This window comes from Salminus brasiliensis, chromosome 5 (assembly GCF_030463535.1).
Source record: "Salminus brasiliensis chromosome 5, fSalBra1.hap2, whole genome shotgun sequence".
In the NCBI taxonomy this organism is placed as follows: Eukaryota; Metazoa; Chordata; class Actinopteri; order Characiformes; family Bryconidae; genus Salminus; species Salminus brasiliensis.
Window position 1 is genome coordinate 40,168,781 of NC_132882.1, and position 15,659 is coordinate 40,184,439.

The window sequence follows — 15,659 nt, forward strand, 5'->3', positions numbered from 1 at the left end:
AACAGAAAAGAGAAAAATGAAAAGCTGTGAACAGAAAAGAGAAAAGTTTAAGTTGTGAACAGAAAAGTGAAAAGCATTTGAGTTGCTGTCTTTAGTTTGAGTAAATGTCACTCCCGGTTTTTCCTTTGTTTTGTTTTCTGTGTTGCTTAAGATCAGTGTTTATACTGCCACCTCTCACAGCCGTAGTGGCACAGTGGAAATACAACCCTGGCAATGGGCTCCCATTACCAGGGTTGGGAGTTCAAGCCCAACAGTCACCAAGCACACACCACAAGAGGAGTAGTTTCATTTAATCATAATAAAACAACCTTTGACTGCACTTGAGTCCAAACCCCACACCACATCGTAACAGAAACAGTTCTGAGACAGCTGGAGCCATGTCCAACCTCTAGGGTACCAGAGGTAATCCAAATCTGGCCCTTTTTACTTAAATTAATTTATGAATATTTTTAAGTAAAGAATTTGATGAAATTCAACCACTGTGTCATGTCTTCTATTATTTAAAATTTTTTTTTACTTTCATTTAAGTACAGAATAATGCATTGCAATATTGTTTAATATACTCGTTCATGAGAGAGAACAGATCGAGGTTAGGTAGGAAAGAGCTGGAGTATTCCTTTAACACCTAAACCCCAAACCTCAGACCATAACATTGCTTATGCTTTCTTCTCAGCTTTACATGCATTTGTGTTTTTCAGGCAGTTGCCTGCTGTTTGCACAGTCGCTCTCATAATAACACTGGGAGCAGAAAATACTCAAATGCACCATGTGGCACAGTGTGAATAAAAAGGCTGACAATAATGATGATGATGATGATGTAACTACTTGCACATTCACGGCGGATTTCCTCTAACAAAGTTTTAGACAAACAAACATACAAAAGCAGAAATTGATTTCTCTCCTGCTCTAGGCCCTACCGGTCCTTCCTGAGTGCTTTTAGGCAAAGCAGGGTTTTGCGTAAATGGGGCAGGGAATGCAACGAGAAGCAAACATTGGAAATCCTATTAAACAAACCTGGTGTAAGATTATTAAAAGATTAGCTTCACCTAGTTTCATCTCAGCACTCTGTTTGTTCCGCTGTGTTTCAAACAAAGAGCCTTTGGACAAAAAAAAAAAGAAATGTAATGAATTTGATGACTGTGTTTCTGGCCAAAAGGAAAGATTGTTCTTTGAGAAATTGGTTGTGACGGACCTGCGTTGATTTCTTAAAGCAATTCTTGCCTGGAAGCGAAGCAATTTTCATTCTCAAACTGTGAAACCCGTTGTCGGTCCCAACGGTTCTTCTTATGGCCACACTTCTAACAAGAGTTTCCTGTAGACTGGAATTTCTGCCACTGCTAGTAGACCCCTATGACTGTATGCTTCAGTACACCTGCAAACTCAGCTCCTTTCTTCACACTATGGTCTTTGGCATGCCTAAATTCAATCCCTTTTTTAGCCAATCTTAAACATTTCCTTTGTGACCCTTTTTCCAGCATTTACTAAGATTAACTGCACTGCACTCTTCTCAATCTGTGCCCTGTGGTATACCCCAATTGATTTGTATACACAGTAATATCAGAATATTATGACCACCAAACACCAAAATTGTCATGTGGTCTTCACGTGGACTTTATGCAACATTGCCTTTTATCATATCACTACCATTTGACAACTTTCCAAAATTCCAATCATGTTCCATTATCTATTTTCTGACAATATTTCAGACATTTCTTAGAATGTAGTCAATTTAAACGTTTTGACTATGTTGTTGCCACCAAAAGAGCATGATAATAGGGTACCTGACAAATGGTGGTAGCATCTTGCTAACTTCATGGGATGTTCTAGAGCCGCCATAGTGAAGGTGTGCCTAGAAGGCACATTGAGTGCATCCCAAGGGCATAACAGGCCATTGAACTGTTAACCTCAGTTAACCTCACCAAATACAGTCCACAATACAATGCACAATACTGCCAACACAGTTAATTAATTACAGTTCTACATTCTTTGGGGCCAGATGACCAGCATTTCAACCTACTTTCATTAAAATATCTCAAAACTGATATGAAAAACTGATATAGTAAACAAAACTATGTTTATGTATTTTAACCCTAAATAGTAAAATAGCAAAATTACAATAACCACAGTTATTGTGGCTTGTTGCCAGTGCTCCTGTCTCTTCAAGAAATCGCAAACCACAGGCAGCTGTTCCACTGAACAGTTTGTTTCTACCTGTTAAGTGCTGGAAGACTGTGCGTGTGTGTTAATATGGAAAGCCTTGAGATTCTTTAAACATTAAAAAAAACCCAAAAGACGAAGCCAAGAATTGACCAGCCCCTCCGTACTTGATGGCAGTGGTCAAAAGCCGATCAGCTCGGCTCGACACGCCATCCTTTAAGATCCACGGAAGACAAGCGTCCAGGCTTTTTTCTGTCCTGCACCGAAGTGGTGGAACAAACCTCCCCTGGATGTCCGAACGGAAGAGTCGCTTGCTGTCTTCAAACAAACTGAAGACCCTCCTCTTCCAAAGAGTAGTGTTTGTTGAGTAGTGCAGTATCTATACAGACTACTGTGGCTATTGTCTCTCTGGATTAGAGTGTCTGCTAAATTCCCCCTAAATGTAAATGAATTAATCTGACATCTTAATTTTTGTACAAAACTAGTCTGAGGCCACTTGATATGCTGAAATGGTCCGTTGTCCATCTGAGGAAACAGTATTTAAATGGGCAGTGAACATTTAATTGTTCAGAGACAACATTTGAATAAATGCAAGACAGTACTTCACAAAGAATATCAGAACCTAACCCTGTGTTCTTCTAACTAACATGTCAGGACCTTTACCGACCAGCAACACTTGCTAATTACTGACTACTGGATTTAGGCTTAATTCTAATGACTTGCATTGATTACATTGAGTGATTTCATGACAAGAACCCCGCTCCAACTGTTAAGTATGAGCATGGCTTGGCCATGCTTTTAGGCTTGTGTTGCAGCCAGTGGCATAGGGAACATTTCACTGGTAGAGGGGAAAATGGGTTCAATTAAATACCTGCCAAATTACACAACTCCAAGGGCTGTCTGTGTGGAGTTTAGTCTGCACCATATCTTAAAAAAGAGGACCTGCGTCTATGGTTAAAGGCACTGAACTGAAAACAAACATCCACCCAAACATCCATACATATGCTCTTACCACCGTCCACCGTCCTTATCCAGAGAAATGGCTTGGTTCTGAAGCTCCAGTGAAGTGCACATGTTGAGTGCTTGTGAGGCTAACAGGTAAGACGTTAGCCTAAGCGCTAACCTACCTAAGCGCCTCACAAACAACCTAAAGCGACCACTTCACCGGAGCTGCACTATGCTGTCGCTATGATCAGAGGATCGCTGAATCGAATCCCAGTCAGGCTGCTAGCCATCGGCAGCCAAGGCCCAAAGAGAGCACAACTGGCCTTGCTCTCTCCAGGATGGGTAGATGGCGCTCTCTCCCCACATCGCTTCGCTGCGATGCTGGGCGTCACTAGCATATGCTGGGCCTCCCTCCAGGCACGTTGGTTTAAAGTATGAAAAAATGAGAGGCTTGACTGCACATGGGTTGGAGGGGTCGGGTGTTTGTCCCCCCTTAGTAGTGTTGGGGGCATTGCGTGCAATAAGGGGAGGAGGAGTACATACTGGTTGGGTAATTGGCGCTCCAAATTAGGGGGTGAAAATGGGTGAAAAACTTCCAGTGATCTGCAATCTGCAAAACTATGCTAATACTAAAAACACAAATGAAATTAAAATGGAATTATATATTAATAGGATACTTGCATATTATCTGTGTGTCAAAGGTCATGATGTAATAGCTGATGAAAAGCAGTACAGAATTGAAGCAGTTTTGTCAGAAAGGGGGTTTTGGGGTATGGAACTTTGCTTAAGGAACTTGCAGCTTTTGTGTGTGTGTGTGTGTGTGTGTGTGTGTGTGTGTGTGTGTGTATCTCATCTGCCCATAAATAGTTTTACTGACAGAAGCTAGCATTGACTGTTCACTGTTATAGACGTCAGTTAAAGAGGCCTTGTGAGTTGGCCTGACTGATAGTGCAACCCAGTGGGTTTTACATTAATGTCCGAAGAACCGAGACACTCCGGTATGACCTACCGTAGCCGAAGACTCATTTTTACCTTACAGTTCTTTCAAATGCCCAGATTGTGTAGTTGACAGTTGGTCAGCTTGCGCACCAGTTCAGCAGATTCCTCTGGCCGTCCACTCACTAAAACACAGTAGGACTTTGGGACACGCTCCATCAGCCTTATGTCTCCCTCATGTGGCGGAAGTGCCCCGACACAATTCTGTCCCTGTAATGCTGCATGATCTGAAGGAAATAATAGCACTGCTAACCTGTGGTTGCAATGGGCATTGTAATACACACCACAGCTGTATTTATGTCATACTCTGATATTTAGCAGATGTGATGTTTGAAAGAATCTTTAGCTTCTTTTTCAATGGAGAGTCACAAAAAATGGCTTGATCTCCCAATAAGACAGGCTTCACGCCCCTCTTTGAACTGGTGGAGTGGGTTGGGGAATGTGTGGAGAACGATGCAGGCTTTATAGAAGATGTGTGGACAGCAGTTTATGTGGTCATTTAACCTTCTAACTCTCCAAAGTTTATTACACACTAATGTGTATTATTTAGTAACAAGTCAAGTCAGATTTATTTGTATAGCTTTTTACAACTGTTGTTGTCACAAAGCAGCTTTACATAATCAGTAATTAATAAAAGACAAAGACAAAAAAAAGAAATAACGTAAGAAGACATGAAGGATCAAAGACCCCCAGTGAGCCCCAACGGCAACAGTGGCAAGGGAAAACTCCCTCAGAGCTGGAGGAAGAAATCTTGGGAGGAACCAAGACTCACAAGGGGGACCCGACCCGTCCTCCTCTGATCAGAACTATTTAAACATTATTGATAAAAATTTACCAAACCAGATACAGCAGATAGTTAATAGTGGTGATATTAATAGTGGCAGGTAGTTACGAGTCCATTTAGGTTCTAACATGGTCATTAGACAGGTAGCAGTGGTAGGAGGGTGTGCTGCTGGTCTGGTATGGGTGGTGGTGGGTGGGGGGCCTGAACTACAGGACTTCAGGACTTCTGTGCAAACTGGTGGGGCTATTCTTTTGTAATTGTATTCGAAATTATCCCAAAATAAAACTGGGGAAACAGCCTTTGTCACCTATGCCCCAAACTGTGGAGAAGTATTAGAGAAGCAGAGTCGGTGGACATTTTTAAAGGGCAGCTGGAAACAGCCCTCTTTAGTCCCTTAAAAAGCCTATGAAGCCTACAGAAGTCCCTGTAGTTACTAATAATACACCTTGGTGTGATAAGCTTTGCTGCGTTCAGGGGTTAATCGGCTTTGAACTAACTAGATGTTTTTTATTATTTTTACTTTTTAAACTTTTTTATCCATAGCTTTTCATTACAATTCCATTATTATTTTATTTATATGTTTGATTCATCTGTCCTTATCTGATAGTGTTGATCTGATCATGTACATTTAGTTTTTTTTATTATTTTTGTATTGTTATTGTTTTTATTTGGTATTATATTTGATGTGAAGTGTATATGAAGTGTTTACATGTGTAAATAAAGTGTATAATTATGTTGTGTAGTTATTATAATAATAATAATTTATTATCATTATTATTATTATTATTTGCATTGCAGTAGTAGTAGTATTTGTATTATTATTGTTATTTTTATTTAAATTATTATTATTATTATTAGTAGTAGTAGTAGTAGTAGTATTTGTATTGTTATTGTTTTTTATTATTATTATTAGTAGTAGTAGTAGTAGTAGTAGTAGTATTTTTATTTATATTATTATTATTATTAGTAGTAGTAGTAGTTGTATTATTATTATTATTATTTTTTTTTTTTATTATTTTTTTTTTATTATTATTATTATTATTAGTAGTAGTAGTAGTAGTAGTATAATTAAAATGATGTAATAGTATTATTAGCAGTATTATTTACACTGCTTTTTATATATCCTACATTAATCAGTCTGTCATTCTGAAAATAAGTGAAACCGAAAAGATGATTTTTGTCTAGCTCTGAAATGTTTGGCTCTCTGGAAATTTTATTTAAAAGAAAAAGACTTCTATGCAGGCAGGGGTCTCCGGTCCGCACAGCACAGGGCTTCTGCCCAACCAGAGGCTTCAGCTGCTTATTCTTGCTTTTCTTATCACTTTGTTTGAATGAAATGTAGACCATTAGACCATCAGACAGAACAGAAGTGCCATCTTTTTGAGGTGTGTGTTTCACAGACACAAATAAATTAGATTGTTCGGGGAATTTATGTATTATTAATAGCCCAGTAATATGTTACTTTGTTTCAAAGAAAAGAAGAAGCCCCAGAATAGAGAATTCTAAAACCACATATTAACACACTGTTTCCCTCATGTGACGATGTGTCAGTGTCATGATGCACTGACTACAGAACTGGCCCAACCTCGTCCTTGGTAGGAAGTTCTAAAATAGTTCACTCCATGATTTATAGTGTTCACTCTGTCATTTTGTTGGATGAGACAAAACGCGCAACTCTTTTTATTCGGTGTAATCTGTACAATTGTTTAAACTGAGACAATATGGCGTATGTTACATAAGCAGAACATGGCATGTAAAGATGAAAGATTAAATAACAGACAGCATGAAAAAGAAAGACATTTAAGAAAGAACTGAAAGAAATTTCAGTTTCCGTATATTTGGTGTGTAAAAACAGTACATAGTCTTGGGTTCTCAACCCAGTCCTCAAGGCTCCCAGACAGTTTGCTGCTTGGAGAACCAGGTAAACAAGATCCTGAGAAGCTCCGCCCACAGAGGGCATGATACACCTGGTCTATGTGGTGCACTTTTTTTTAAGTACACAACAAAGAAGTTCAACTGAAGCGGCGGTCAAAGTACAAGTGTTAAGTTTGGCCATGGGGAAAGACTGGCCATGGGCATGGGGTACCGAAAAATCAGGGCCAAAATGGTTTAGTGGGCACTCAGCATTAAAGGTACACATATTTGTCACTGTACAGTGTACCCTGTACAGCGAAATGTGTCCTCCACATTTAACCCATCTGTGGTAGTGAACACACACTCACACACAAGTGAACTAGGGGCAGTGAGTACACACACACACACGCACCCAGAGCGGTGGGCAGCCAACTCCAGCGCCCAGGGAGCAGAGAGGGTAAAGGACCTTGCTCAAGGGCCCAACAGTGGCAGCTTGCCAAGCCCGGGTATCGAACCCACAACCCTGTTATCGATATCCCGGCGCTCTAACCGCTGAGCCACCACTGCAATAATAATAAAGTTATTATTATGTAGATTAATGGTATGACATTCTATCTCTCTCTCTCTCTCATATATATATTTAGCCTGGCTGTAGTGAACTGTAGGCATAATGTATCAGTAATCAACAACTACTGCAACAATACCTGTTTAAAGTGGCATGGAAAGCATTTAATTAAATATAGAAATAAATTCATATTTCTGTATTAATTTAAACAGTATATGAATATGTTTTTAAATGTAAAAATACTAAATATGTGCCTTTGGATGGGGGTCCAAAATGCTGAGACGTGCTTTCACAGGCCTATTTACAACCCTGTTATTTCCCCTAAATTTTGATGCCATTTTTCCTCTTATGGTGGGCTGGTTCACGGCCCAGCTAGTGGGCTGGTGTATGTCAGTTTGAGAGTGTAATTAGTGTAAAACAGTCTACACTGTAATGTAACAGTTTTGGGGGTTTCCAATTGGTCCGTTTTACAGTTCTGTTTTGGTTATGGTGGGTTTTCTTTGAAATGATGACACAACGTTTGAGGTTCATGGTACGGCCCAGAGAAAATCCTCTACCTAAAAAGGGCCCAAACGCTAACATAAAAACTTGAACCAGTCGGACCAAATGTTCTTAGAGGCTGGTAAAGCACAGAGTTTCAAATCAATCCAATCTGGAAAATGTAAAAAAATAAGGCTATTAAGGCTATTTATTAGTGTTACTAATAAATATGTACATAGTTGCAGGCCTTTAGATGTCTTTAACGGTTCCCCACCTTCAGACACATTGCCACACAGTCCTACAACCCACCTGAAGCCCCCTGGCCACAACATCCTAACCCACAGCAGAGGCCCATCTGTTCCCAGTGTGCCAGTTCTTTTTTATTGAAAACCAAAAAATGGTCAACCTACTTTAATGTTTGTTGGCTCGCTAGTTTCAAAATGAGCAGACAAGTGCACCTGGGCAAAGCGGGCCTTTGTGAGTAGTTGAACAAGTTGAACAATGGCTGTTCAGGTGCACAAAAGCTTGGACCTTGCTGGAGGGAATGAGGACTAGGAGGAGAATCGCTGCAAGTTATGAAAATAGCTTTAAACTGGCATTCAGATTTAGTATTTCCTTCTGGCAAAATCCCCAGGAACAAATATCCACACTGAGTCAGCCATGACACGTTGGTGCGTGCCTGCTATGTTCCCCTAACAGGCCCATGATGAGGGATATGAGTGTAGATGTCAAGATAACAATTAAAAAAGGGAATGTATGCTTGTTTGAGGTTTTCCAACATAACGCACCACACAGATAGCAACGAAGACTTGATAATTCTGTCAAATTAATATACATATATATCTTGGTTTAGGATACACACCTGAAAACTATAGGCTGTCAATGCCTATAACCTGTCTGCTACCCGTCTATCACTTAATATGTCATTATATGATACATAATGCTACTCTTTATGTTTTCTACTGTATAGTGTAACATTCAGTGTACTGTACATTCAGGTCCTGAGAACCTGCCAACACTGTATAGTGGTTCTCATATCTTGGACCTGATACACAAATACATTACTGAGGCAATTCAAATGACTCAACATGAATGAACTCCTTCTCAGCTCACGCTTTGCAGGAATGGGAATCATTGCCATGGGACCCTTTCACCATCACTTGCCTTATTTCCTGTACTGGCAGAGATCGTTGTATATGTCCGACTGTACCCCATATAGTTCCTGTAGCAACATAGACACGCATAAAGAAAAAAAATATTGGTTAAAACTCTTACTGACAGACCAGACCAGACCAGACAGTCTTCAGAGAACTGAGAATGACCCTCCTCAGATGTTAATACTAAGAATTATTTGGGTTGTAAACTGCTTTGTCCTGGGATGAGCATATCCAGCACTCTTATTGGCCACTTGTATCACCTAAAAAGGCAACTTTACAGGAGTGGGGGAGAGCTTCCTAACTTTCAATGGAAGTCGAAATGAAAAGATTGTATTGCAAGACATGTCGGAGCATTTTTGTTGTATGTAAATGTAAAGAACAACTGCCAGGTTTAAAAAATGGCAACAGAAAATAAGGTTTTTATTGTATAATATATTGCAGATCTACTTTTAGATCATAGCTCACTATAGCTACTTCTTTTTCATACACAATTTGTGTTATTTTTACCTGGAGTATTCTGAAACAAGCACCAAACCACTAAGGTGTTAAAACACCCAGCAACACGTCAACCATCCTCTATCCTCCTTTTTTTCTGTGGTCAGTTCAGGCCCACAGAGCTGCCCTTGACCAGATAGTTTTGGTTAGTAGACTATTCTTAACCAAGCAGTGACACTGGGAGGTATGTAAAATCCCCAGCAATAATACACTTGTATCAGCATCTGCACAACAATGCCAGTCTCCGACAATCTGTACAAGAACCGATGGATTACAGTTAGTAATTATATGCCTACAAAGCCATGATAAAAGGGCTGGCAAGGTGTTTGGAAATGACTATAAAAAGTTCGGATCACAGGCGTAGCTACAGAGCCTGGGGCTTAGACACCTTAACATGTAAGTCAGGTCACCCTACCCAGATTTCTAACTACTCAGAAGAAAAGAAATCCAATCTAGTAGCAATAACCATGTTTTAGCAGATTCCGCAGTGCTAGTTCCTTGCATAGGCTACTGATTATCTAGCTGGTAAGCTAGGAAGGTAATAAGGGGGCCATGGTAATGAAAATTACTGTAGAAATAAAAACCCTAAATAAATACTGCACTCTTCAACTATTCACCCTAGACACATAGGCCTAGTGTTGTAAAGGGATTGCTACAGAAACCACCCAGCCAACATGTTCATGGAACATGGGCTAGGTGGGTTCCAGGTGGGTTCCAGGTGGGCGTGGGCTCTGAGCGGCTTTGTACATACTTTGTTACTGGGAACCAGTTGATCTTCCCAAAAGCCCACCCTAATATCACATGGGTTCCATCTTGGCCACATGTGCTATGTACAACCCAGATTGGGGCCCTCCTGGACCAATCGCTGACCCTGGTGGGACCCTGGTGGGCATCCATATATGGGGCCAACATGGAACCCATGGGAAAAACCACTTATCTGAGCAGGCATTAAAAATGTGAGTTCAGCAATCGTGTGTTGTGGCTTTTTTTCTCTGGTTATGGAAGCTACGATGAAATAGGCTAGTTAGGCTAGCTAGCCCCCACAACATGCAGCCAAAACTCCTCTAACATGGCTATGCCACTGGGTCAGATTATCTAATGGTATTATCATGACATTGCATTGTAACTATCGCATAACTCGAACATAGGGACTCTTATTTCACTGTGTTAATCGTTTCTGAGCATGAATCATTTTACCTGGTAAGGCGACTCTGTAATTTCAACCTCCTTTGGCCTACTTGATGATTGGCGAAGTTTTCCTTTGCCTTAGGACATAAAAAATGTATGTGATTTTTTTTTTTCTTTCTTTTTTTTACAATATGATCTTCCAACTTTCCAACTTTCTAGATTTATCTTTATTTATAAATAAATAAATAAAAAAACACACCTGGCTCACAAGAGTTAGCACGTGTGTGTAATCTGCGCTTCCTCTTTTGACGTGTCGCAAAGCAGTAGACGGAGACAGCGATGAGAAGTGTGACAATTAAGTCGCAGGTGATTATTCCGATCACAACGCCCATGTTGATCTGGTAGCATGAGCCGCAGTCTGAGGAAGAGATAAGGCCACTTAACACTCATGTTTGTAAGGATAAGCTGCAAAGAGGTCTATGAACATGTATGTACACGTTTCCCCTTTAAATGTAGTCAGTCAGCCAAAACATGTTTGGTTACAAGTCAAGTTTACTCCTCTAGCCTTGCACTATGTAGCTATTGAGAACGTGTACTCTGACAAATAGCATTGTGCAGACTGCAAACTTGCATCAGGTCGCAAACTGTAGCGCCACACTATCAGCATTGCTCTGTTCATACCTCTTGTACCACCCTCCCCTGTGCTCTGCATTATAGAGGCCTTGTTCCCTTCTCCTACTTCAGGTCCCTGGATATGGTGGTGCGGAAGAACTTGTGGAAGAGTGATTCCACAGACGAAACCAAAGAGTCACTGAGTTTGAAGCCCACCACCAGTTCTACAGGCTTTTGTACGCTCAGCAATATGTGGTTGCTGCTACACCAGGACACCAGCTGCTCATCAGTTATCAAGCCAGCTATGTTGCTGTTGTCCGCAAACTTCAGGCTCTTCAGAGATGGTCCCTTGGAGATGCAGTAACTGGTGTAAACCGGCTCTTTTCTTTCGCTCGGGAGATCTGTTATCCACTGGCAGATGGGATCTGGCACCAACAGCTCAGGCAATTTGACCTGCAGGAGCTGTATCAGTGGTGTCAAAAGCCAAGCTGAAGCCCACAAATAAAACTATAGCATAGGTCCCTTGTTACTACACAAATAATCTTTAGACACCAAACATGTCTTGGCTGACTATTTCTGAATATATTGGATGTTGGATAATTACCTCCAGTTGCTGCAGCTGAACCTGACAAAGCAAGAAAAGATTATTATTAACATTTAACATACATGTCAAATGTTTATACAGCAATAAGAAGACATTCAGGTTTCCCATTTTCCCCAAAGTATATTGTGTTGCCTTAAAGGAGTGTCACAGTTTGAAATTCTGCTTTAAAGAATAAGCATTTCAGTCTGCCTTAAATATATATGAAATATGTGTGTGTATATATATGTTTGTTTAGTTTAGTTTATTTGTTTATTCTCATAATTAGTTTATACATATATTATTAAATTATATATAATATAGTTTTGGTGGGCCCATTTCAAAAATGTTTGAAAATGTTTGAATATTACACAGTATGTAATATTTAATGAATTTCTGAAATTTATGACTTAAAATTAAATTAAATAAAACCCACACACCACAATAAGGTTTAATACACAAGCACACTACATGAACTACAGGGAAAAACTCAAGCACACTACAGTAAACTAAGGGGTTAATACACAAGCACTCAGAATAAGCAAAAGGCTTAACACAGAAAAACACTACAGTAAACTAAAGGCACATTACTCTAAACTAAAGGGTTAACTGTCTACAACAAACTAAGGTGTGAAACACAAGCACACTACATTCAACTAAGAGGTTAACATTTAAGCACATTTAAACCAACTTAGGGTTGAAACATAAGCGCACTACAATAAACTAAGGGGTTAACATTACTCTAAACTAAGTGCACTACCACTATATCACTATCCAAATGCTAGATCAGTATTGGTGAAAAAAAAGATCTGGTGATGTTAAAAATAATGTATTCTAAAATATCACAGCATTGTTTGCAGTGTTACATAATGTAAAGTAGGCCACATGACAATCACCAGCACATGTAGCCTAATAATAAAGGGTTAACTCTTTTGAAGACCAACTAAAACTAAGAGGTTAACGTTCTTGCACTCCAAACTAGGGGCTTAACATTCTAGCACATTAAAACTGCGGGCTGAAAGAACACTAAAACAAAATTAGGGTTGAAACACAAGCACACTACATTAAACTATGGGTTAAAACACAAGCGCACTACATTAAACTAAGGGTTAATACACAAGCGCACTACATTAAACTAAGGGTTAAAACACAAGCGTGCTGCATTAAACTAAGGGTTAAAACACAAGCGTGCTGCATTAAACGAAGGGTTAATACACAAGCGCGCTACATTAAACGAAGGGTTAAAACACAAGCGCGCTACATTAAACGAAGGGTTAAAACACAAGCACGCTGCATTAAACGAAGGGTTAATACACAAGCGCGCTACATTAAACGAAGGGTTAAAACACAAGCGCGCTACAATAAACGAAGGGTTAAAACTCAAGCGCGCTGCATTAAACTAAGGGTTAAAACACAAGTGCGCTACAATAAACGAAGGGTTAAAACACAAGCGCGCTGCATTAAACCAAGGGTTAAAACACAAGCGCGCTGCATTAAACGAAGGGTTAAAACACAAGCGCGCTACAATAAACGAAGGGTTAAAACACAAGCGCGCTACAATAAACTAAGGGTTAAAACACAAGCGCGCTACAATAAACGAAGGGTTAAAACACAAGCGCGCTACATTAAACTAAGGGTTAAAACACAAGCGCGCTACAATAAACGAAGGGTTAAAACACAAGCGCGCTACAATAAACGAAGGGTTAAAACACAAGCGCGCTGCATTAAACGAAGGGTTAAAACACAAGCGCGCTGCATTAAACGAAGGGTTAAAACACAAGCGCGCTGCATTAAACGAAGGGTTAAAACACAAGCGCGCTACAATAAACGAAGGGTTAAAACAAGGGCACTACATACAAGGGTTAAAACAAGCGCACTACAATAAACTAAGGGTTAAAACACAAGCGCACTGCATTAAACCAAGGGTTAATACACAAGCGCGCTGCATTAAACCAAGGGTTAAAACACAAGCGCACTACATTAAACTAAGGGGTTATCACCCACAATAATAATAAGCTAAAGGTGTAACACGCAAGCGCGCTACATTAAACCAAGGGTTAAAACAAGGGCACTACATACAAGGGTTAAAACAAGCGCACTGCATTAAACTAAGGGTCACAACACAAGCACACTGCATTAAACTAAGGGTTACTACACAAGCGCGCTACATTAAACTAAGGGTTACTACACAAGCACACTGCATTAAACTAAGGGTTACTACACAAGCGCGCTACATTAAACTAAGGGGTTATCACCCACAATAATAATAAGCTAAAGGTGTAACACGCAAGTGCGCTGCATTAAACCAAGGGTTAAAACAAGGGCACTACATACAAGGGTTAAAACAAGGGCACTACATACAAGGGTTAAAACAAGCGCACTACATTAAACTAAGGGGTTAACATTACTCTAAACTAAGTGCACTACCACTATACTTGGCTATGGAAATGCTAGATCAGTATTGGTGAAAAAACAATCAGAGTCTGTTGGTAATAAAGTATTCTGAAATATCACAGCATTGTGATACAGAAGTTACAGAAGGTAAAGTAGGCCATGTGATAACATCACTAGTCACATCCAACCTAAAAATGAGATAAGATCAAAGCATAGACAACAAAAAAAATTCACACTGGCTTTATTTTTCCTTTCTTTTAAAAGCTTCTGATGTTGTATACATTCATTTACTCGTCTACTGTGAAAGAGTTCAGCTGCCTAAACAAAAGCTGTGCTGTAGGTCATTTTCATTGTTGTGGCACTAGAGGCTTTAAAGAGTTTCCATGCTGTAGCCTTATGGTTTCAGTATCAGCATTAGAAAAGAGAGAGCGATATTGGGCCGTTTGTCATTAATACAGCACACTAACCTAAATCAAGAGGTTAACATACAAGCCACAATAACGGAAACTGAGCCCACTGAAGCTTAAAACTAATCAGAATTACAATCAGAATCAGATTTATTGGCCAAGTATGTTCACACACACAAGGAATTTGTTTCCGGCAGTTGGTGACTCTCTAGTATTAACAATATATAGCTACTCTACATCTAATTTACTGACAATACACGATACACAGAGAACAATAGTATACACAGTATCCATAGACTATACTATACTAATAATCCAACCAAATATTCCTAAAACCCAAAGAGTAAGAGCAGAGCACATTAAAAAAAGGCCACCACGAAAACTCACCAAATAATCCAAGAGTCATGAAGCACGATCCAAGAGTCCTGTTCATGGTGGGTACAGGATGGCCGAGAAAGAGCAGAAGGTTCTTCTTTTGTTTCCACGGGAATCTTGATTACAAGAGCCTACAGCGTTTCCACCTGCGCATGAAGACTGACAGTGTACAGGCAATTGCATGTATGTAGAAAAGGTGTTGGCGTCTGCCGGTCATTGGAGGAACTAGGAGGAGCTTTAAGGCTCTTCTCAGGCCGTGTGATGTGGTTTTCAGGCTGTCCTCTTTCACACATTCACACAGACATGCACAAACACCCACTTCAGAAATGGTCACCCTTCAATAGCCTACTGCACATACATCTGTGTGTCTCGTTTTTTAGAAGAGGGTCTTCATTCTCCAAGATGATGTTCCAGTACAAATTGCCTGAACACTTTTAATGTCCTACACTCAGTCGAGTGCCACAAAGAGTCAAAAGTTTCCATGGAACTGTGTTAAGTAGCTTCTCGGATGCTTGACTGAGTCACGTGCACTGAGTGGACTGAAGTAAATCCCCTCCAAAGTGGTTTGAGTCATTTCTTATTAACTGGTCTAGGCCCAGTTTCCCAAAGCATCTAAGCACCTTCAGGAGCAACTTAACTGGTTAACTGGTAGAGGGACTGTTCACTGTGCAATTTCAAGAGAATACTCTTCCCCTTTGCAGTCACCTGGAAAAAATCTGTCCTTTTTCAC

General features: G+C 40.0%; 1 protein-coding gene across 1 annotated transcript; it reads right to left on the reverse strand.

The window, feature by feature from the left end:
- Window positions 1-6,357: 6,357 nt before the first annotated feature.
- tyrobp (transmembrane immune signaling adaptor TYROBP) lies at window positions 6,358-15,083 on the reverse strand. The gene is made up of 5 exons (XM_072679010.1): window positions 14,942-15,083; window positions 11,778-11,798; window positions 10,821-10,979; window positions 10,631-10,698; window positions 6,358-9,003 (listed from the first exon to the last, which is right to left on the reverse strand). Exons 1-5 carry the CDS (start codon window positions 14,985-14,987, stop codon window positions 8,947-8,949), a joined length of 351 nt encoding a protein of 116 aa, XP_072535111.1. The 5' UTR covers window positions 14,988-15,083; the 3' UTR covers window positions 6,358-8,946.
- Window positions 15,084-15,659: the final 576 nt, after the last annotated feature.

Excerpts from the sequence above, each read along its gene's own strand:
- tyrobp (XM_072679010.1), bottom strand. The coding sequence starts at position 14,987 with ATGAACAGGACTCTTGGATCGTGCTTCATGACTCTTGGATTATTTG. Across the intron at positions 10,980-11,777 it reads TTCAGCTGCAGCAACTGGAG|ACTGCGGCTCATGCTACCAG; the intron begins GTAATTATCCAA and ends TCTCTTCCTCAG. Across the intron at positions 9,004-10,630 it reads TTACAGAGTCGCCTTACCAG|GAACTATATGGGGTACAGTC; the intron begins GTAAAATGATTC and ends ATGTTGCTACAG.